Consider the following 21558-nt stretch of genomic DNA (forward strand, 5'->3'; position numbering starts at 1 on the left):
TTTGTGAAATTTTGACTTGATATACAAGCAACAAAAGTATACATGCGTCACGTCATCACAACTGAGCCGATAGTTCTCCCTTTGGCACTGAAGGATTTTACTTCATTGTACTTAATCTGAGTGTGGAGACTGTGCAAAGTCACATTTCCATGAAATCTTCAAAAGTAATTGTCATTGGATAAGTTTCTTGTTAAAGCAACACAAACAAAAAAGTTTGGGGTGAGCCAAGGGATGGCAATGATTCTGTTAGTTATAGTGAAAGTCTTGTTTACATTTTTATTTTATACTATTTTACTACAACTGTTTTTGGATTGTGGAACGCATACCCTTTAATTCTTATGGGAAAATTCGCTTTCGACATAAGAGTGTTTTGGATTACAACCATGTGAACGAAATTAATTATGCTTCCAAACCAAGGTACCACTGTATATGTATTTTGTGGCATTGGAGATGTGTTGGGTAAAGCTGTAGCTTAGATGTTTGATCCTTGAGGGCTTATTGTCCAATAGAAGGACTCTAGGGTCCCGATTGAATTGGCATTGCAGAACTTCTGAGATCAGATGAACAACCTGTCCCCACTAGGCCAAGACTCGATGCAGTACCACCAAACAGGAGCTAGGGGACCAGTAGAATTACAATTTTGGTAGCATAAGGAAGAATTTTTATTCTGCATGAAATTAAGCCTATGGGGAGTAAGGTAAGTATGGTTGAGGAGATAGAGGGAGACCTTGATAGCCAAACTATGGAGGCTTCCATTAGCTAATATCTCCAAGCAATCCCTCCACTCATCTTTCAGGGATAAACCCAGGTCTAATTCCCAGAGGGACCTGAAAGGGAGTTTACCATCGTCTGGAGGGCAATTTTTGAGAGAGTATAGGATTGAGATCAATCCTTCCCAATAAGGATCAGTGGAATAGACTTGCTCAAAAGAGGACTGTTGGACTTTAGAGCCTGGTTTACCAAACTATCCCAAATAGTGAAAAACCTGTGACGCAAGAAAAAGCTCAGGGGTAGGGAATCTGAGGTGAGTAATAAATGTTTGCGCATTATTGATTTTACCACTGATAGTCAAAGACTCTCATTCCTCCCTCACTATCAGGGTCGGACTGGGACACTAAGGGCCCCCCAGAAAAGCTTTAACCTGGGGCCCGCTGCCCCCCCCCATTTTGGTCTCACATATGCGTATACTCCTAGAAATTTTGATATATATATATATATATATATATATATATACACATATATACATATATATATAAATATATATATATATACATACACACACACACACATAATTTTGTAGGACATTAGCTTATGGTAGAGAAGTAGTGTGAGCACTACTGAGGACAGTCCCCAACAGGGAGATGTCTACATGCGCGCCGCAGCAAAAATAAATAAATGGGTGTCACCACGCACTGGAACATGGGCGTGGTCATGATGGGTCATGGGCGGACTTAAAAATACACAAAATAACAAAAAAAAAATACACAAAATAAGTAGCGGTGTTATTCAGAGAGTAATCAAGTAGTCACATGCCTCATGATAATTCATCAAGTAGTCAAATGCCGCAAAATAAAAATATTAAGTAGTCCAGTGCTGTCCAACTTTGTGGGCATTGAGGGCCATTTTTTTTCCCAGACCACATGGTGGAGGGCCGACCCCCCCCCCCCCCCCCCCCAAGAAAAAAAAAATCTAGCAGCAGTTTCCCCACAAAATGGAACCAGATAGTCGGCAGATTTGCCCTCAAAATGCAACCAGATTGTCAGCAGATTTCCCCTTAAAATGCAACCAGATTGTCGTCAGATTTCCCCCCAAAATGCAACCAGATTGTCGGCAGATTTGCCCTCAAAATGCAACCAGATTGTCAGCAGATTTCACCTTAAAATGCAACCAGATTGTCGGCAGATTTCCCCCCAAAATGCAACTAGATTTTCGGCAGACTTCCCCTCAAAATGCAACCAGATTGTCGGCAGATTTCCCCTCAAAATGCAACCGGATTGTCGGCAGATTTCCCCCCAAAATTCAACCAGATTGTCGGCAAATTTCCCCCCAAACCGCCACCAGATTGTCGGCAGATTTCCCCTCAAAATGCAACCAGATTGTCGGCAGATTTCCCCACAAAATACAACCAGATTGTCGGCAGATTTTCCCTCAAAATGCAACCAGATTGTATGCAGATTTCCCCTCAAAATGCAACCAGATTGTCGGCAGCATGGAGGGGGGGGCAGTCTCCCCCCTCCCTCACTCACCTGGGCCCCCCCCCCCCCTTGCCGCTCACCCCTCCAGGCTAGAATGTGCAGCGGGCAGCAGCGAGCGGGCAAAAACTGTCTACTTACTATTTCCTGCATCCAGCTCTGCCTGCCGCTGCTCTGGTCTTCTCTCTGCTGTCCAATCACGCTCTCACAGGAAGCACAGTGAGAGCGTGATTGGACAGTACAGAGAAGACCAGAGCAGTGGCACGCAGAGCGGGAACCAGGAAGTAGTAAGTTGATCGGTTCCCCGCACGCTGCTGCTCTGGTCTGCCGCCCACTGCACATTGTAGCTTAAAGGGGGAAGCGTGGAAGGGGGGCCCCCAGGTGAGGGAGGGGGGGGGAGACTGCCCCCTCCCCGCTGCTCTGTGCCCGCCGCTGCTCCTTCCTGCGCTGTGCCCCCTCCTGTAGTGCTTGGGGGCCCCCAGGGGCCACAAAAAGGGAGGCCTACCTGAGCTCCCGCCGGCCCTGTCCAAGTCTGCTTGCTATGCCCGCCCATCCCTCCTTCACTTGCGTCTCTCCCTCCCTTGCTGTGCTCACTCCTTCCTCCCTCACTTGCGTCCCTTCTTACCTCACTGTGCCCACTCCTCCCACCCTCACTGTGCCAGCCCCTTCCTGCCTCACTGTGCCCACTCCTTCTTCCCTCACTATGTCTGCCCATCCCTCCTTCACTTGTGTCCCTTCCCCCCCTCACTATGCCTGGCTATCCCTCCCTCATATGCATTCCTCCCTCCCTCACTGTGCCCAGCCCTTCCTCCCTCACTTGTGTCCCTCCCTTCCTCCCTCACTTGTGTCCCTCCCTTCCTCCCTCACTGTGTACCTACTGACAGGACAGCCGGTCATGTGGTTTTTGTGATGGGATTAAAGCTAAATGGCACAAACTCTCCCAGAAGTCCACTCTCCGTCGTGGCAAGGCCGCTAGCTGGGGTCAGGGTTACAATAGGGTTAGCTATAGAGAAACAGGGCAGCTAGTGCCAAAGATAAAAAATATGGCCCCTGTGCTGGCCTATTATTTACTCTCCAAAGCCTCTATCAGCCAACATGGTAAGAAGAAATTAAATAATTTCACTCATTACTAATTGTCCTGATCATCAAGATTCATGATCTCTCTGATGGTTTATTAGTTGCCATTTCTCTATAAAGCTTTTCCCACACTCTGCACATCCATAAAGCCGATCACCTGTGTGTGTGTTTTCTCACGTGTATAAGAAGGCTCCTTTTCTGGGCGAAATGTTTGCCACACTCTGAGCAAGTAAACGCTTCTTTCCCTGTGTGGCTTTTTTGGTGTGCAGCAAGATTAACTTTTGATGAAAAACCTTTCCCACACTCTAAACATGAGAATTGACGTTCACCTGTGTGAGTTCTATGGTGTCTAAGAAGGTCTCCTTTCCTAACAAAACCTTTCCCACACTCTGAGCATAAGAAAGGGAGCTCACCTGTGTGACTTCTTTGGTGTATAAGAAGGAGTCTTTTCCTACCAAAACATTTCTCACACTCTGAGCATGAGAATGGGCGGTCACCTGTGTGAAATCGCTGGTGATTAACCAGGTTTGCTTTCTGAGAAAAGCATTTCCCACACTCTAAACATGAAAAAGGCCGCTCGCCTGTGTGACTTGTCTGATGCCTAAGAAGGTCTCTTTTGTTATTAAAACCTTTTCCACATTCTGAACATGACAACGGATAGATGCCTGTGTGACTCCTCTGGTGTTCAAGGAGGTTTCTTTTACGATTAAAACTTTTCCCACACTCTGAACATGAGAACGGGTAATCACCTGTGTGACTTTTCTGGTGACTAACTAGGCTTCTTTTCTGAGAAAAACATTTCCCACACTCTAAACATGAAAAAGGCTGCTGACCTATGTGACTTGTCAGATGCCTAAGAAGGCCTCTTTTGTTATTAAACCCTTTCCCACATTCTGAACATGATAAAGAATAGATGACTGTGTGACTTCTCTGGTGTCTACGAAGGTTTCCTGTGTGAGTAAAACTTTTCCCACACTCTGAACATGAGAAAGAATGGAGGCCTGTGTGATGTGACATCGGTGCTGTATTGCTTGGATAAAGATGTTTCTCTGAAGATTCCCCAATATCATGTCCATCTGTGGGAAATTAAATTGCATTTTAGTCACATTGGGCTTGATTCACTAAGACAAATAGCATGCCTTATCAGAGTTAACACGCCTTATCAAAGTTAACATGCCTTGTCAGAGTTAACACACCTTATCACAGTAGCATAGTGAGCGCTATGAACTTATGCCTGCTAATTGGCAAAGACGAGAGCTCCACTCGTCCTGCCCTTAGCCCTTGCGGTCCAGTCACTTTAAAGTGGATCCGAGATAAACTTTTACTCATTGCATAATTGTGTTCCTTTCATACAGTTTATAGGGAATTTCTCAAGCCAAATACTTTTTTTTTTTGTTTGTTTGTTTTAATACTCTAATTCCCTATAAACTAAATAAGCCTCGCCCACAGCTCCAGTGCCTTGGCACTCTCAGCCTTAGTAGCAAGGGATTATGGGAGCTCAGTCTGAGCAGGAGACGGAGGAGGTTACTAGCCAGAGATTTCGGAGGTAGAGCGGAGGAGAGGGGAGGGAAGTTTTCACAGGCTGAGGGCTGGAGTTGCACAGCAGCTTACCTGTGTGTAATGTGACAAACTGAACATGGCTGCTGTCATTGCATCACAGGAATAAATAATAATAAACTGTTGAAGCTGTTTGCAGCTAGATTTGCTGTGTAAACTATCTAAACTTTAGATAAGATATATAGACAAGTAACTTGTTACAGTTAGTTTTTCATCTCGGATCCGCTTTAATGGGCATTACCCCTGCACTTTGATTGGCCCAATAGGCTGTCTGTCACTTGACAGAAAACTTGGCAGGCAGCCTATTGGGCCAATAAATGTACGGGGATAATGTCCTTTAAAGTGATTGGACCCGCAAGCCCATTGGCCCATATGCAATTAACTTCTTTTTTCTCCTGAGTTTTTATCTCCTAGGAGAAAACTCAGGAGAAAAAGATAATTTCCATTATGTTATGGGCCAATATGATAATGGGCCAATATGTTTTCCCTGCAAACCAACAAACATTGTTGCCTTTAACGTACGGTTCAAGTCCAGTTCTGTTTAATGCTGGAGAAGAATAAACAATGCACAGTTGCTCATTACAGGTATTACCTGAAACAATGTGTGTTGGTTTGATGTCTGCACATCTTCTCCATGACCAACACCAGACCATACTTCAGAGGACAACTAAGTCTAGCACAATGTGTGTTGGTTTGATGTCTGCTTATCTTCTCCATGACCAACACCAGACCATACTTCAGAGGACAACTAAGTCTAGCACAATGTATGTTGGTTTGATGTCTGCTTATCTTCTCCATGACCAACACCAGACCATACTTCAGAGGACAACTAAGTCTAGCACAATGTGTGTTGGTTTGATGTCTGCTTATCTTCTCCATGACCAACACCAGACCATACTTCAGAGGACAACTAAGTCTAGCACAATGTGTGTTGGTTTGATGTCTGCTTATCTTCTCCATGACCAACACCAGACCATACTTCAGAGGACAACTAAGTCTAGCACAATGTGTGTTGGTTTGATGTCTGCTTATCTTCTCCATGACCAACACCAGACCATACTTCAGAGGACAACTAAGTCTAGCACAATGTGTGTTGGTTTGATGACTGCACATCTTCTCTATGACCAACACCAGACCATACTTCAGAGGACAACTAAGTCTAGCACAATGTCCTAGCAAATTGAGAGGCTATGACACACCATGCAATTTTCCTGTCAGATCGACAATTTCCAGCATGTCTGATCTGCTTCCAATTAAAAAAAAGGGATTGGTTTTCAGAATCAGAATCAGAATCTTTATTATCGCCAAGCACGACTGGGTCGTGCCCGGAATTGGTCTTGGCACGTACAGGGTACTGATACAGGATATAGGTACAGATAACAGGACAAGTCAAGTAGTCAGAAAGGAACAGAACATTATACCAGATGCAGAGAAAGACAATGTAGCATAAGTTATAACACAAAGAAACACTCAAAAGGCGCCCAAAAAAGAGTCAGCTTGAGCTAGGGCGCGTCTATCCACGTGCAGAGTGCCTCAGTGCAGACATGGTGTTGTGGTGTGGGGATGGGCAGTTACGTGGAGAGAGTTCAGAAGGTTGACAGCCGAGGGAAAGAAACTGTTTTTATGCCTTGAGGTCTTGGTGAAGATGGACCGGAACCGGAGCCTACGGCTCGAAGGGAGCTGACTAAAGAAGCGGTGGCCTGGGTGTGAGGGATCGCTGGTGATCTTTAATGCTCTGGAGTACAGCCTGGAGTGGTAAAGGAGGTCCAGTGAGGGAAGGGATCTCCCGATGATCCTCTCCGCTGATCTGATGACCCTCTGCAGTTTGAGTCTGTCGCTGGCAGAGGAGCTGGCGTACCAGACCAGGATGGAAGAGCATAGGACAGATTTGATTGTAGCAGAGTAGAAGTTTGTCAGAAGTTTTTGGGCCATACCAAACTTTTTTAGTTGGCGGAGAAAGAAAATTCTCTGTTGGGCTTTCCTCTGTGTGGAGGCAGTGTTGGCCTTCCACCTCAGGTCATTGGAGATGGTTGTGCCCAGAAGGCGGACGCTGGTGACTCTTTCCACCTCCTTGCCATCGATGCAGATTGGGGGTGGGGTGGGGGCGCATCTCCTGAAATCAACAATCATCTCCACAGTTTTCGCTGTATTTAGAACCAATCTGTTCTCTCTGCACCAGTGACAGACACCTTCGACCTGGTGGCGGTACTCCTTCTCATCGTTATTGGTGATGAGACCGACAATGGTCGTGTCGTCAGCGAATTTGATTACTTTTACAGAGTCCGACGTGGATTTGCAGTTGTTCGTATATAGAGAGAACAGAAACGGCGACAGGACGCAGCCTTGTGGGGCTCCTGTGTTGGTGATCCTAGGTTGTGAGGAGATAGTGCCCAGCCTGACAACCTGGGACCTGTTGGAGAGGAAGTCTGTGATCCACAGGCGTAGGGTGGGGTGGACTCCTATCGCGGCAAGATTGTCTTGCAGTATTTTGGGGCTGATGATATTGAATGCCGAGCTGAAGTCCAGTAGGAGGATCCTGGCGTAGGAGTCCGGTCTGTCCAGGTGATCATAGACTAGCTCCAGGCAGATGTTAATGGCATCGTCAGTGGACCTGTTCGCTCTGTACGCGAACTGGTGTGGGTCTAGCAGTCCCACTGTGGAGTGCTTAAGGAGGGGGAGCACCATGCTTTCATGATCACGGATGTAAGTGCCACGGGCCTGAAGTTGTTGAGGTCAAGGATTCCCTGCTTTTTGGGGACAGGGATAATGGTGGACCTCTTGAAGCACGCGGGTACTTTGCCTCCCTGGAGGGACCTCGTGAAGATGGAAGAGAGGGTGGGAGCAAGCTGACGAGCGCAAGTTTTCAGGCAGGCTGGTGACACTCCGTCCGGACCAGAGGCTTTCCTAGCATTTAATCTTAGCAAGTGTTTCAGCACATCCGTCTCTCTCACTGATGGTGGGGGCGAGTTTGGGCCCAGGGCGTCAATGTCAGAGGATTGTGCAGGCGGCTGTGGGAGTCCTGCAGGTGTTGGCTGGTTCTCAAATCTGCAGTAGAAGTCGCTGAGACTCTCTGCAAGCTCATTGCTGGGTGTAGCATGCTGAGGGGGAGGCTTGTAGTTGGTGGCAGCCTTAAGCCCTTTCCATACAGCTCGTGAGTCATTTGAGGAGAGGTTTTGTTCCAGCTTTTCCGCGTAGTCCTTCTTTGCGGACCTCAGTGCCCTGTTTAGGTCATTTCTTGCCCTCTTGTAGTCCTCCTGGTTGCCGGACTTGTGTGCGGCTTCTTTGCTGCGTCGCAGTTGTCGTAGTCTTTTTGAGAACCACGGTTTGTCGTTTGGATATAGTTTGAAGGATTTTGTAGGGATGCAGGAATTCTCGCAGAAGCCAATGTACGACGATACATTGTCTGCCCACTCGTCCAGGTTAGGCGATTCCAGAGCCTCCCAGTCTGTGCAGTCAAAGCAGGCCTGAAGTTGAAGTTTAGCCTCACTTGACCACACTTTGGAGGACTTAGTGACCGGTTTTGAGGTTTCCAGGCGCCTTTTGTAAGTAGGTACCAGGTGGATGATGCAGTGGTCAGATGAGCCTAGGGCTGCCCGCGGTGTCGCTTTGTATGCATCTTTCAGGGCCGTGTACCAGTGGTCGAGGGTGCTGGCACTCCTGGTGGGGCAGGTGATGTGCTGGTGGAAGCGGGGCAGTTCATTACGGAGGTTAGCCTTGTTAAAATCCCCCAAGATAATGAACAGCGAGTCCGGGAGGGCCGTCTCCCACTGCATGACGATATCACTGAGAACACGCAGAGCAGCATTTACCTCTGCATCAGGAGGGATATACACACCCACAAGGACGTAGGAGGAGAACTCCCTGGGCGAGTAGGTTGGCCTGCAATTGATGAGGAGGAGTTCCAGTTCTGGTGTGCATTTCTTGGCCAGTACTGGGATCTGTACTGCACAAAATTCATCTCTTTCTTGATCGGAAGCAGATCGGACATGCTGGAAATTAATAGATTGATCAGTTTATCTCAGGGGAAAAATATATGTTGTGTATAAACCTAATGCTATATACATACCATGCCATTTTCCAGTCAGATCGACGAATCAATTGATAATTTCTGGCATGTTTTATCTGCTTCTGATTGAGATAGGGATCGATTTTGAGATCAGTAGAGCTCAAAATCAATTTCTTTCTCAATCAGAAGCAGATTGGACATGATGGAAAATGATGAATCAAGCGACCTGTTGATCTGACGGGAAAAAAGACATAAGCTGGATGCAATTTTGACGTCAGATAGATTGATCTATTGATAATTTCCAGCATGTCCGATCTGTTTCCGATGGAGAAAGAGATTAATTTTGAGAAATTTTGTGCAGTACTGATCTCAACATCAATCTTTCTCAATTGGAGGCAGGTCGGACATGGAGGAAATTAGTGATAAATTAGATGATCTGATGTGCATTTTGTGTATAAGCCTGTAACCACTTGAGGACCAGAGGTTTACACCCTCCTAGTGACCAGGCCATTTTTTTTTACAGTTCAGCACTTCACAACTTTAATGGATTTAATTGCTAGGCCATAGAACTTAGCACCCAAATAAATTTTACCTCCTTTTCTATCCCACTAATAGAGCTTTAAACCTATTTCCTTTATTCACCCCTCCCCCGCTAAATTGGCCCTTGACTGCAATATATACACTACACAACCCATACCTAGGCATCAGCCTATGATATGGATTCGATTGTGAGCCATTAGGAGGAACAGTTAAGTGACAAGGCTGTCCCTTGTACAACGCTGCGCTACCTCGCAGCAATGTACACATATATTTTTGCTTTTTGTTTATTTCAGCATGCCAGCTCTGATCGCGGCTGGCAAGCTGATTTCCGTGCACCAGAGGTCATGCCACCTGGCATGATCACGGAACAAGAGAGCACCTCTGTGATCGCCATCCTGCATTAGGCGGTCACAGAGTGGTTAAACCACTAAGGGGTTTTTCCCCTTATGGACCAGAGTAATTCATTCACCAATAACTTTATCAGTGCTTATCAAAACAAAATGATCTATATCTTGTTTTTTCAGCCACCAATTAGGCTATCTTTGGGTGGTACGTTTTGCTAAGAATTATTTTAAATGCATTTTAATGGGAATAATATAAGGAAAAAAAAATCATTATTTCTCAGTTTTTTGCCATTATATTTTAAAAATTAATACATGCTACTGTAATTTAAACCCACATATTTTATTTGCCCATTCATCCTGGTTATAACACTGTTCAAATTATGTCTCTATCACAATGTATGGTGACAATATTTTATTTGGAAATAAAGGTGTATTTTTTTTCAGATTTGCGGTCGTCACTAATTACAAGTCCTTATTTGCAAAAATAGCAGTAATATACCCTCATGACATATATATAAAAAAAAAGTTGAGTCCCTAAGGTAACTGTGTATTTTCTAAACGTCACTTTTATTTTTATAAAAGTGTTTTATTTTGGTAACTATGAGAGTACAGAGTTAATGGCTGTATGTGGTGGCCTGGAGGAGTTATAGACTGCACTTGGGGAATGGGGGAGGAGGGGGGGGTGTTTGTTAATGGCTGCAAAACTTTAGGCAGGGCAGCCATTAACGCCTCCTGGTCCCCGAGTGCAGCTGATAACTGGATAGACCTGTACCTAAGTTATTGAAAAATTACAGCTTAAAGGGAACGTTAACTGGGGGGGGGGGGGGGGGGGGGGGAGAGTAATACCCAGGGCTTTTACCGGCCCTCTGCAGATGTCCAATGCCTGCCCCGGGACAAACTGATGTTCTAGTCCCCGGACCGAGCTAGTTTGGATTCAGGCAACTGGCTAGTCAGTGGGCCACTGCGCGGCAGCGCATGTCCTCGTTCACGCTCCTGTCAACCTCCTGCGTACTAGATGTCTCATACTGTGCATGCACAGGTTGGCGACAGGAGCGTGAAAGAGGATGCGCGTGGCCAAAGCCACGCAGGTGCAGAGGACCTCCAACTGGTCAGAAAATAAACTAGTTTGCTGTGGTGGATCGGATGTGGTTTGTCCCGGTGAGTACAGGACATCTGCAGGGGTCCGGTAGAAGCCTCAGGTAAGTTAAACTTTCCCCCCACCCCCCTCTCAGTTAAGGTCCCCTTTAAAAGGGTAAAAATTTTTAGTCGACTTATAGACAAGGTAAACTTGTCTATAATACAATACATACATATTTTCTTTAGTTGTGTTCAACCTGTTACCTTCCTCCGTAGATAGCCAATCATCTCTCACATCCGTCTCTTCTTCCTCCTCTTTACTTTTCCTCCTCACATCACCCTCCTCCATAGATTGCTGATCACTCCTCACATCTGTCTCTTCTTCTTTAATTGTCCTCATTGTGTCACTCTCCTGCATAGCCTGCTGATCACTCCTTACATACATCTCTTCTTCTCCCTTTTTAAATGTCCCCTTCATGTCACCCTCCTCCATAGTACCCAGATCACTCCTCACATCCGTCTCTTCTTCTTCCTCTTTAATTGTCCTCATTATGTCACCCTCCTCCATAGACAGTTGATAACCCCTCGAATATGTCTCTTTTTCTTCCTTTTTTATAGACTTTATTGATCCACCCTCCACTGCAGAATTCTGCTGAAACTTCACATTAGTCTCTTCTTTCTCTTTAATATCAGTTTTAAGATAAGTAAATTCTACACCCTATTTTCCAAAAAATGAAGACAAAAACATTTTAGAATTGTAAAACCACATAGATGTGAAACCACATAGAATATAAATTCATACAGTTTGGAGTCACTTTTGAGCTTTAAACCTTCAGTTCCACCTACCTGATAATGATGAGGGACGGTGAGAACTTCCTGTGCACAATCCTGGGAGTAAAGAAGACCTGTACATCTGTCTGGTGGGTTTCTGTAGTTGGATCCATCTGTATGAAACACAAACACTGACTGCATACTTTGTCTCTCTGGGGGATCTAGGTGAACCCTCCATACTGGCTCTCTTCTCTGTAGAAGATTAAAGCCTCTTCTTACCTGACGTGAGGGGTGGCTGGTTCTCCATTACGATGTTCTTGGAGAGGTCTTTCTCTCCTTCTACATACTGCCACTCCTTTTTAGGGGAGAAGGTTGAGACATCCTGACAACCAATAGGAACCTGACACACACATTGACACAGTCAACATCCAGACATCTCCCTTGCCATTACTGGGCAATGTTCAATAATTCCCAGCTTTGCTCACCTCACCTCCCATCAGCAACTCAGTGATCTGGTTGATGACTTGTAGAATCTTTTTCATGTTTCTCTCGGGTACCAGGAAGTGAGGTGGAGGAACTGTGACTGTCACTTGGTCACCAGACTTTACAGGAGGAAATCTCTGGAGTGAAAAAACACCAGCAATGTTATGTGACCTCCCAGAATCCCCCTCACCTCTCTGGCCATGTCTATGTTTTATAAGTAGACATAAGAGTGATGTCATGTGACCCTCCCACAATATGAACCAGCATGTTGGTGGGCACAGGCCGCGGCAGAAAGGGTTGACTAACCTATGTCGTCACCTAATCACTTAATTGATACACTCCATCTGCCCGACACTTTTGCCTTCACAGCAGAAAGATGGAGAGCAGTGTGCAGAAAATTGGCACGGGGCAGCGAAATTGCTGAGTTAATAATCTGTACCACGTCCTGTGTACACCAACATGTAGGTTCAATTCTTAATTACTCACCAGTCTGGTGAGGTGTATGTTGTATTAATAAGAATGAAGGATGTCAAGTGACCTCCCAGAATCCTCCTCACCTCTCCGGTCAGCAGGCAGATGATCTCCAGTGTGAAGCTGAGTATCCTCTCAGTCATGTGACTCCAGTCCTTGTTCATCCTCACTGATATGATCCACACAAGAAGTCCTTATCTGAAAGGGAGATAACAACATAAGAATTATCTAGACTGTAGGAACCTGGGCTGTATCAGGGCAGGGAAGCGTTACTTGTGCCACACACTCTGCATCATGGAGGCTGAGGTAATGACAGGAACATGTGCAGGAGGTGCCTAAACTGATAAAACAATGATTCTCAGTATAAGGTAAGGAGATTGGCCCTACCCTTAAAAATGGGGCTCAGAGGGAGTGGGTAAAAATGTATTAGAATGTATTTAAGTACAAAGACAACACATTTCAATGTGTAAGCTGCTTCCTCAGGCCAAACACGCGCCTCAAAAACAAAGCAGGAGGTGGAGCTCAGAACCAAACATCAGGTACCAAATAGTAAAATAAATATAAAATATTATAACAAACAAACTAATAGCACAAAACAATTCACATAAAAACAAATAGGTAACTGGCAGCGAATAAAATACATATTCATGAGGTGTATACTATGTAGACACGTGTACTAGAAAATAATGAGGCAGAAATAAATGTGCACTAGGTATATACATGTATACATAAATTGCCCGTTGTAACTAGCAGCATGTTCGAGAGGTATATAGTGGTATACACTAATGTGCACTGGGTATATGTATACTGTGACAGGGTGACACAGTGTTTCACAGAGAGGTGGCTGGATGGAATATGTATTGCACCAAGGTTCTGGCACTTTATGGGGTAAAAAGGCTCCAGGAATATTCAGGCTTGCTTCTTCCCTGAAGCTTTTGGTAAAAAGAAAAGCCAGGTTAAGGGTCCTGGAGCCGGTCAGGGAAGAGCAGGGTGGGTTCCCTGACCGCCTGGAGCCAGACCGGGTTTTCTCTCCCTGTGTGCTGAAACACAGGTGAATTAATTAGACTAGCAGGCCTGACACAGCAGCTCTGTGTGTGCAGTCTGTTTCTGAAGGCTGTGAGGAAAAAGCTGGGAAAAGATTCTTCTCTTGTAAGTTGCCCTGTTTTCTAATAAGTGACTGTAACTGCCTTATGTTTTGTTAGACAGTTTGCTAAGTGAGGCAGACAGGAGCCAGACGGCTGATGTTCATTTTATGTTTTGTTTATAGTTTTGGGCAAGCTTTCAATTAAATTACAGGCAGCAGCCTGGTTCAATTCAATTCAATTCACTTTATTGTCATTGTGTAACACAACGAAATTACTTTTCATGACAACCCCACGGTGCATATAGGGAACCTAGTGGTAGTAACAAGGAAGAGAAGAAATTATACACATATGCCAGGTATTACAGATATTTAAACAATTTGTACACAGTGTTAATTATTTCAGAGAGGATTCAGAGTTCATCAAGTTTATGGCAGATGGGAAAAAGCTGTCTTTCAGTCTGTTTGTGTGTGTGCGGATTGATCTAAAATGTTTACGTGATGGAAGGAGCTCAAACAAGGCATTTCCAGGGTGAGTGTTGCCCTTGATAATGTTTTTGGCCCTTCTCACGCTGTGAGTATTATACAAAAGTTCCAGTGATGGTAGTTCAGTGCCAATAATGGCTTCTGCTGTTTTAACAACTCGCTGCAGGGCTTCTCTAGTAGCCTTCGTGCAGCTGTTGTACCAGGCCGTCATGCAATTGGTCAGAACGCTTTCTATAGTGCATCTGTAGAAATTAACCAGCAGCTTCTGTGGGAGGTTAGCGCTCCTTAGTTTCCTTAGTTGCAACAAACTCACCTGCATGCTGACTTTATCCATGCTGGTTCCTGCCGGCTGTGCAGCAGCTTACAACACATACCAATAAAATGGAAATACAGAATAATGTAGGATGCTTAGTACGTTACTAGCCTCCTTTTCCTCATAGCGTGGACCCAGCTAGTATACTTGCCTGCACTGATATATCAGTATGTATTTAGCAAATCCTAGTACTTTGAAAAAACTAGCTCCTTTGCACTCATTAGCCCTCCTACCATACTTCTGTTATTTTCTACTCTATGGTCATTACACTCCTCCCATACCAGTATATTTTTATCCATATATACCCCCCTACAGGCCACCACATAAACCTCTTGTACCTCTACCTGGTCTCCTGGTTACCATTACCTACACACCTTTCCCTGAGTACAGTTAATCGATGTGTACAGTTTTTATTTCTGCCTCATTCGTTTCTAGTACACATGTGTACGTAGTATACAGTATACCTCATGATTATGTATTTTATCCACTGCTAGTTACCTATTTATTTTTATGTGAATTGTTTTGCACTATTCGTTTGTTATACTATTTTATATTTGTTTTACTATTTGGTACCTAATGTTTGGTTCTGAGTGCCACCTATTGTTTTGTTTTTAAAGCACGTATTTGACCCGAGGAAGTGGCTTACCCTGTGAAATGCATTGTCTTCTATTATTATTTATTAGATCTATATAGCACCACCATACTGTATTAAGCAGCGCTGTACATTACATAGGATTACAGACAATGATAACAGGGGTGGCTGACAAAACAATACAGGTAATAAGCAATAAGATACACAGGTAGTAATACAATGCCAGATCATACACTGGAGTGGTAGTCCCAATAATACAAGTTCACATTACTCTGGGTAGAGTGTACAATCAAGTATGATACACAAGTAAAGAGGGCCATACCAAAGGTTTACAATCTAGAGGGGGGAGTGATGACACAAAAGGAGGGTGGCTGTGTTGAGAGGTTCTTGGCAGAGAGAGTTAGGGCAACATTGAGGTAGGGAAGGCCTCCTTGAAGAGGTGAGTTTTGAGGGCGTGCTTAAAAGGTGGAGGTAATGGGGTATGGAGACCGCTCAACTTCAGATGAGGACAGTGCCAGGGCAAGGATTGCCAATTCAGTAGTAAGACAAGTGGTACAGATGCCCACACAATGTCCATTCAAAAGTCACAAAATCTTTATTGTGGACATATCCAAAGCTTAGAAGAGATTAAACAACTAACATGTTCCGGACTAGTATGGTCCTTAATCATAGTCTTGTGAAGCCTGTAGTCATGCATGGGAGTACAAGATACGTGGGTTGGTTAGGAGTAGGTTGTTGGAGGAGCTAAGTGGGTGGCCAGGTATGTATCTGTTGACCAGGTCAGAAATGTAGGTTGGGCAGGACTGGTGTATAGATGTGTAGGCCAAACATAGGATTTTGTGGCAGATTATGAAGCGTATTGGAAGTCAGTCAAGGGATTTGCATAGGGAAGTCATGGAGACAGAGTGGAGCGAGGAGTAGATTAGTCTGGTTGTTGCATACATGATGTAGGGAGGCAATGCGGTTCTGAGGAAGGCTTGACAGGAGGTTGCAATAGTCCAGGCGGGAGATTATGAGGACATGGACAAAGAGTTTGGCATTGTCTGGGGTCAGGAAAGGCTGGATCTTGGAGATTGTGTAATGGAGGTTGCGTAAATGAAAATTGCAGGCCCTAGCAATGGTTTGGATGTGGGGGGTGAAGGAAAGGGCAGTCCAGGGTGACAACCAAGCAGCTGGCTTGTGTGGTTGGGCGGATGACTGTACAATTGACAGTGACATAGATGTCTGTTTGGAGGGGGGACAAGACTGCACGGGGCGGGAAGATTAGGAGCTCTGTTTTAACCAGGTTTAACATTAGGAACCTGGCTGACATCCAGGATGAGATAGCTGAGAGGAAGGAGGATACCTTCTCGATGGTGGTGGTGGAGAGGTCTGTGGTAAGGAGGTAGATCTAGGTGTCGTATAGGTGATACAGTGGAGGAAATAATTATTTGACCCCTCACTGATTTTGTAAGTTTGTCCAATGACAAAGAAATGAAAAGTCTCAGAACAGTATCATTTCAATGGTAGGTTTATTTTAACAGTGGCAGATAGCACATCAAAAGGAAAATCGAAAAAATAACCTTAAATAAAAGATAGCAAATGATTTGCATTTCATTGAGTGAAATAAGTTTTTGAACCTTCTAACAATAAAAGACTTAATACTTAGTGGAAAAACCCTTCTTTGCAAGCACAGAGGTCAAACGTTTCTTGTAATTGATGACCAAGTTTGCACACATTTTAGGAGGAATGTTGGTCCACTCCTCTTTGCAGATCATCTCTAAATCCCTAAGGTTTCGAGGCTGTCTCTGTGCAACTCTGAGCTTGAGCTCCCTCCATAGGTTTTCTATTAGATTAAGGTCCGGAGACTGACTAGGCCACTCCATGACCTTAATGTGCTTCTTCTTGAGCCAATCCTTTATTGCCTTTGCTGTATGTTTTGGGTCATTGTCATGCTGGAACACCCATCCATGACCCATTTTCAGTTTCCTGGCAGAGGGAAGGAGGTTGTCGTTCAGGATTTCACGATACATGGCTCCGTCCATTTTCCCGTTAATGCGATTAAGTTGTCCTGTGCCCTTAGCAGAAAAACACCCCCAAAGCAAAATGTTTCCACCCCCATGCTTGACGGTGGGGACGGTGTTTTGGGGGTCATAGGCAGCATTTTTCTTCCTCCAAACACAGCGAGTTGAGTTAATGCCAAAGAGCTCTATTTTGGTCTCATCAGACCACAGTGCCTTCTCCCAGTCACTCACAGAATCATTCAGGTGTTCATTGGCAAACTTCAGACGGGCCTGCACATGTGCCTTCTTGAGCAGGGGGACCTTGCGAGCCCTGCAGGATTTTAATCCATTGCGGTGTAATGTGTTTTCAATGGTTTTCTTGGTGACTGTGGTCCCTGCTAAATTGAGGTCATTCACTAACTCCTCCCGAGTAGTTCTAGGATGCTTTTTCACCTTTCTCAGAACCATTGACACCCCACGAGGTGAGATCTTGCGTGGAGCCCGAGAGCGAGGTCGATTGATGGTCATTTTGTGCTCCTTCCATTTTCGAACAATCGCACCAACAGTTGTCACCTTCTCTCCCAGATTCTTGCTAATGGTTTTGTAGCCCATTCCAGCCTTGTGCAGGTCTACAATTTTGTCTCTGACATCCTTGGACAGCTCTTTGGTCTTTCCCATGTTGGAGAGTTTGGAGTCTGCTTGATTGATTGATTGATTCTGTGGACAGATGTCTTTTATACAGGTGACTAGTTAAGACAGGTGTCCTTAATGAGGGTGACTAATTGAGTAGAAGTGTCTAACCACTCTGTGGGAGCCAGAACTCTTAATGGTTGGTAGGGGTTCAAAAACTTATTTCACTCAATGAAATGCAAATCAGTTGCTATCTTTTATTTAAGGTTATTTTTTCGATTTTCCTTTTGATGTGCTATCTGCCACTGTTAAAATAAACCTACCATTGAAATGATACTGTTCTGAGACTTTTCATTTCTTTGTCATTGGACAAACTTACAAAATCAGTGAGGGGTCAAATAATTATTTCCTCCACCGTAGTTGAAGAGGGGGGGGGGGGGGGCAAGAACAGAGCCTTGGGGGACCCCAACTGAAAGGCGGGTGGAGGTTGAGGCCGAATCATTGAAGGAAGTTTTAAAAGGAACAATTTGAGAGGTAGGAGAACCAAGCTAGAGTGAGGTCTTGGACACCCGCAGATTGCAGAGATTGGAGGAGCAGTGAATGATCGACTGTGTCAAATGCTGATGAGCAGTCCAGGAGAAGCAGGATGGTGTATTTTCCTTCGGCCTTGGCATGCGTGAGGTCATTGATGACCTCGGTGAGGACAGGCTCGTTGGAGTAGGCTGGCCAAAATCCTGATTGTAGGGGTCAAACAGGGAGTTGGAACCAAGGAAATGGGTCATGCGTTAGTGGATGCTCCAGGAGTTTAGATACCAGGGAAAGTAAAGTGGCCAGTCAGACGGGAATGTGCCAGTGGAGAGGGAGAGGCTAAACAGAGAGGTGAGGACTGGGGCCAGGACAGGGAAGTGTAGACGGAAGAATTTGGATGGAACAGGTTCCAGGGGGCTGGAGGTGGCAGGAGAAGTAGCTAGGATTTAGCGGACATCATCCTCTGTGACAGGAGTGAAGGCGGTGAGTGGTGGGTGGGGTGGGGGAGAGGTACGCGGGGAGGAGGAAGAAGTGGTGAAGTCGAGGCAGGAGATTTCACATAAAATGTTTGCTATTTTGTCAGTAAATTGGGAGGACAGATCAGTGCGGATGTTAAGAGAATAAGATCGAGAGTGTGGCCAGTGCAATGGGCAGGGGAACTGTTGTGTTTACAGAGACCAAGGGAAATGGTGAGGGAGAGTAGTTGAGAGGCAGCAGGGAGTAGGCATTGTCCATGGGAATGTTGAAGTCTCGAAGGATAATGGTGGGGAGGTCAGAGGAAAGGATGTGTGGGAGCCAATAGGCCAGGTTGTCCAGGAATTGGGTGATGGAGCTGGATGGAGAGCGGTAAAGGACTGCGATGACTGCTGGAAGAGGATGGTAGAGGCGGATAATATGGGTCTCAAAGGAGGTAAAGTGTAAGGAAGGGAGCGGCGTGAGAACACGGAACGTGCAGGATGGGAAGAGGAGCAAGCCTACCCGACCCCAGGACAGTTTTTGGGTCTGGGAGTGTGACTGAGGTGTAGTCTCCCACAGGAGAGTCAGAGGGGGTGAGTCATGTCTCTGTGAGTGCAAGGAGGGTGAGGGAATTGGAGAGGAAAAGGTTGTGGATTTCAGTGAGTTTATTGTGGACTGATCTGGCATTCCAGAGGCCACAGGAGAGAGGGGTGGTGTGATTGTGAGAGGTCTGGATGGGAATGAGGGAGGGGAAGGGGTGATTGTGGGTGCGGGATGGATCTGTGTGGGAGGTAGAGAGGGGTTTGAAGCGGGGGGGGGGGAGGGGGTTTCAGGGGGCCAAAGATGGAATGGGGTAGGGGTTGCAATGGGGTGGAAAGCAGAGTGAGAGGCTAGGATACAGTGGGGTATGGAAGAGAGATGGGAGGAGGCGGGCAGGTGTTGGTGGCAGAGTGGGAGGCTCGAATTAGATGAGGGGAGTTTAGTGAGGAATAGGTGACAGAAGTGTTGAAGGAGCAGGTGGAATTACCTTAGCTACTGCTGGAATCTGCTGAAATGCTGTTGAATTCTGGTTAATTCATTTAAACATGCTTTAAATCGAGCTGACCATCATCAGAGCTCACTAAATTGCAACCTTCTATACATCTACCCAGACCAAGTGTCTGGATAAATTGTCCTAGAAAATCAGCTGGGAGACAATCAAGATGTTGAGCTGTGTGGGGTGGCCTCAGCCCATCCATGCAAATAATCGGGCCTGGGAGTGGGTATGGGGTGTGAAGCAAATGAACAGCTGGAAACAATAGCACTGAAGGAAGTCTGTAGAAGCAATTCAGATATTGGTAACTATAATAGATTAGGATCAAGACAGTAAAAATGGACCAGACGCCACATACACAGGCAGATGCAGGCATACGATATTAGTTGCAGGAGGGCCCGTGCAGATCAGATGCAGAGACTAACTAGATCATCAAATACACAAGCAGATGCAGGCATACAATATTGGTTGCCAGAAGGTCGGTGCAGATCAGATGCAGAGGTGAAATAGATCATCACATACACAGGCAGATGCAGGCATACGATATTGATTGCAGGAGAGTCAGTGCAGGTCAGATGCAGAGACTAACTAGACCATCACATACACAGGCAGATGCAGGCATACGATATTGGTTGCCAGAAGGTCGGTGCAGAGCAGATGCAGAGGTGAAATAGATCGTCTCCTTTTTAAAGGAATCATCAGGAGAAAAAAAATCTTATCTCCTTTGGGCGCCTCCTGCACGTGTTCCTGCCATTCTCTTGCACCCTACATAGGTAGGGTACTCATACCACAACTTGATTGTGGGGGTGCGACTGAGACCTCCTTCCGAAAGGCTGAGTGGGGAGGGTACTTTCCCACATGCCCATACGAGTGATATGAAACAATCCACGTCTGTAAGTATATTTAGATCGCTATACATTATTACCCTTTACCAGGCGATATTATGCCAGAGCGGCTCCCGGTGTCCTTTTGTCTCTACTAGTCTGAAAAATGCAGGAAGTACCAGATCCATAGAAGTGGAGATCACCCACATCAGAGCTAAGTTGCAGGCTGTACAGAGAAGCCTCAGGGACAGTCCAGCACATAGAGGAGGGGTGTTAGACGCAGGCAGGCACAGCATACACTGAATGGCACAACCACATGCTGTAGCTTGCCTTGTGTACAGGAACATCTGCACTGCATGTGGGATACACTCTCCTAAATGATAGGAGATCCCACAGAAGGTTACAGAGGAGACCAGGGCTAAGATCCTGTAGAAAGTCTATATGCAGATGGACAGACAGGCTCTGGCCAATTAGAAGTCCATCGATGTAGTAGACAAGGACCAGAAGACAACAGTGATGACAGATGTGGCAGCTCCAAGTGACAGCAACATCAGCAAGAGGAGAATGAGGAACTGGAGAAGTACCAGAGCCCAAGAGAGAAACTAGAGAGACTCTGGATGGTGAAGACCAAAGAGGTGCCAGTGGTGGCAGGAGTAGTCATTGCTTTCACTCCTAAGCTAGGAGTTTGGCTCCAACAGATGTCAGGAACATCAGAGCTCTCTGTACTGAGAAGTGCAGTGATAGGAACAGATAAGATTCTGTGCAGAACCCTCCAGCTCACAGGCCTCTGATAGAGGAGCTGAGGATACAGAAGACATAATCTATACACTGATCTATATACAGTATGTGTGTAACAGCAGCTGCTAGTGTTGGGGGAGGGATATTGGGGTTACTGGGTGTAAATATAAAATACTCTCTTCTTACCTCTTTTGCTGCCAGTCCCAGCAATGTCTGCTCTGTACTTCCTCCTTCTTCATCTACTGTATATAGCTTCCTGTCTGTGTCTTCCATTCCAAATAAAGAAGTGACATCACCATCTTGTGGAGAATAGGGGAACTGCAGCCCTCATGTGTTTGCTCAGTATTATTATTATTATGTTGGCTATGTAAATAGCC

At 45.5% G+C, this 21558-nt stretch overlaps 1 protein-coding gene across 3 annotated transcripts; it reads right to left on the reverse strand.

Moving 5' to 3' along the window:
• Positions 1-3047: 3047 nt before the first annotated feature.
• LOC137535047 (zinc finger protein OZF-like) lies at positions 3048-21412 on the reverse strand. Of its 3 annotated transcripts, none has more exons than XM_068256811.1 (7): positions 21368-21412; positions 12605-12716; positions 12050-12184; positions 11844-11964; positions 11640-11737; positions 11058-11511; positions 3048-4345 (listed from the first exon to the last, which is right to left on the reverse strand). In XM_068256811.1, the coding sequence occupies exons 2-7, from the start codon at positions 12680-12682 to the stop codon at positions 3423-3425; spliced, it is 1809 nt and encodes a 602-aa protein (XP_068112912.1). In that variant the 5' UTR covers positions 12683-12716; positions 21368-21412; the 3' UTR covers positions 3048-3422. The 3 variants fall into 3 exon arrangements, with proteins under 3 accessions (XP_068112912.1, XP_068112913.1, XP_068112914.1); XM_068256812.1 differs by lacking the exon at positions 21368-21412 and adding an exon at positions 20545-20610; XM_068256813.1 differs by lacking the exons at positions 12605-12716; positions 21368-21412 and having other exon boundaries at positions 12055-12125.
• Between the last annotated feature and the right edge of the window lie 146 nt (positions 21413-21558).

The sequence above is a fragment of the Hyperolius riggenbachi genome, chromosome 10 (genome assembly GCF_040937935.1).
Source record: "Hyperolius riggenbachi isolate aHypRig1 chromosome 10, aHypRig1.pri, whole genome shotgun sequence".
Taxonomy (NCBI): domain Eukaryota; kingdom Metazoa; phylum Chordata; class Amphibia; order Anura; family Hyperoliidae; genus Hyperolius; species Hyperolius riggenbachi.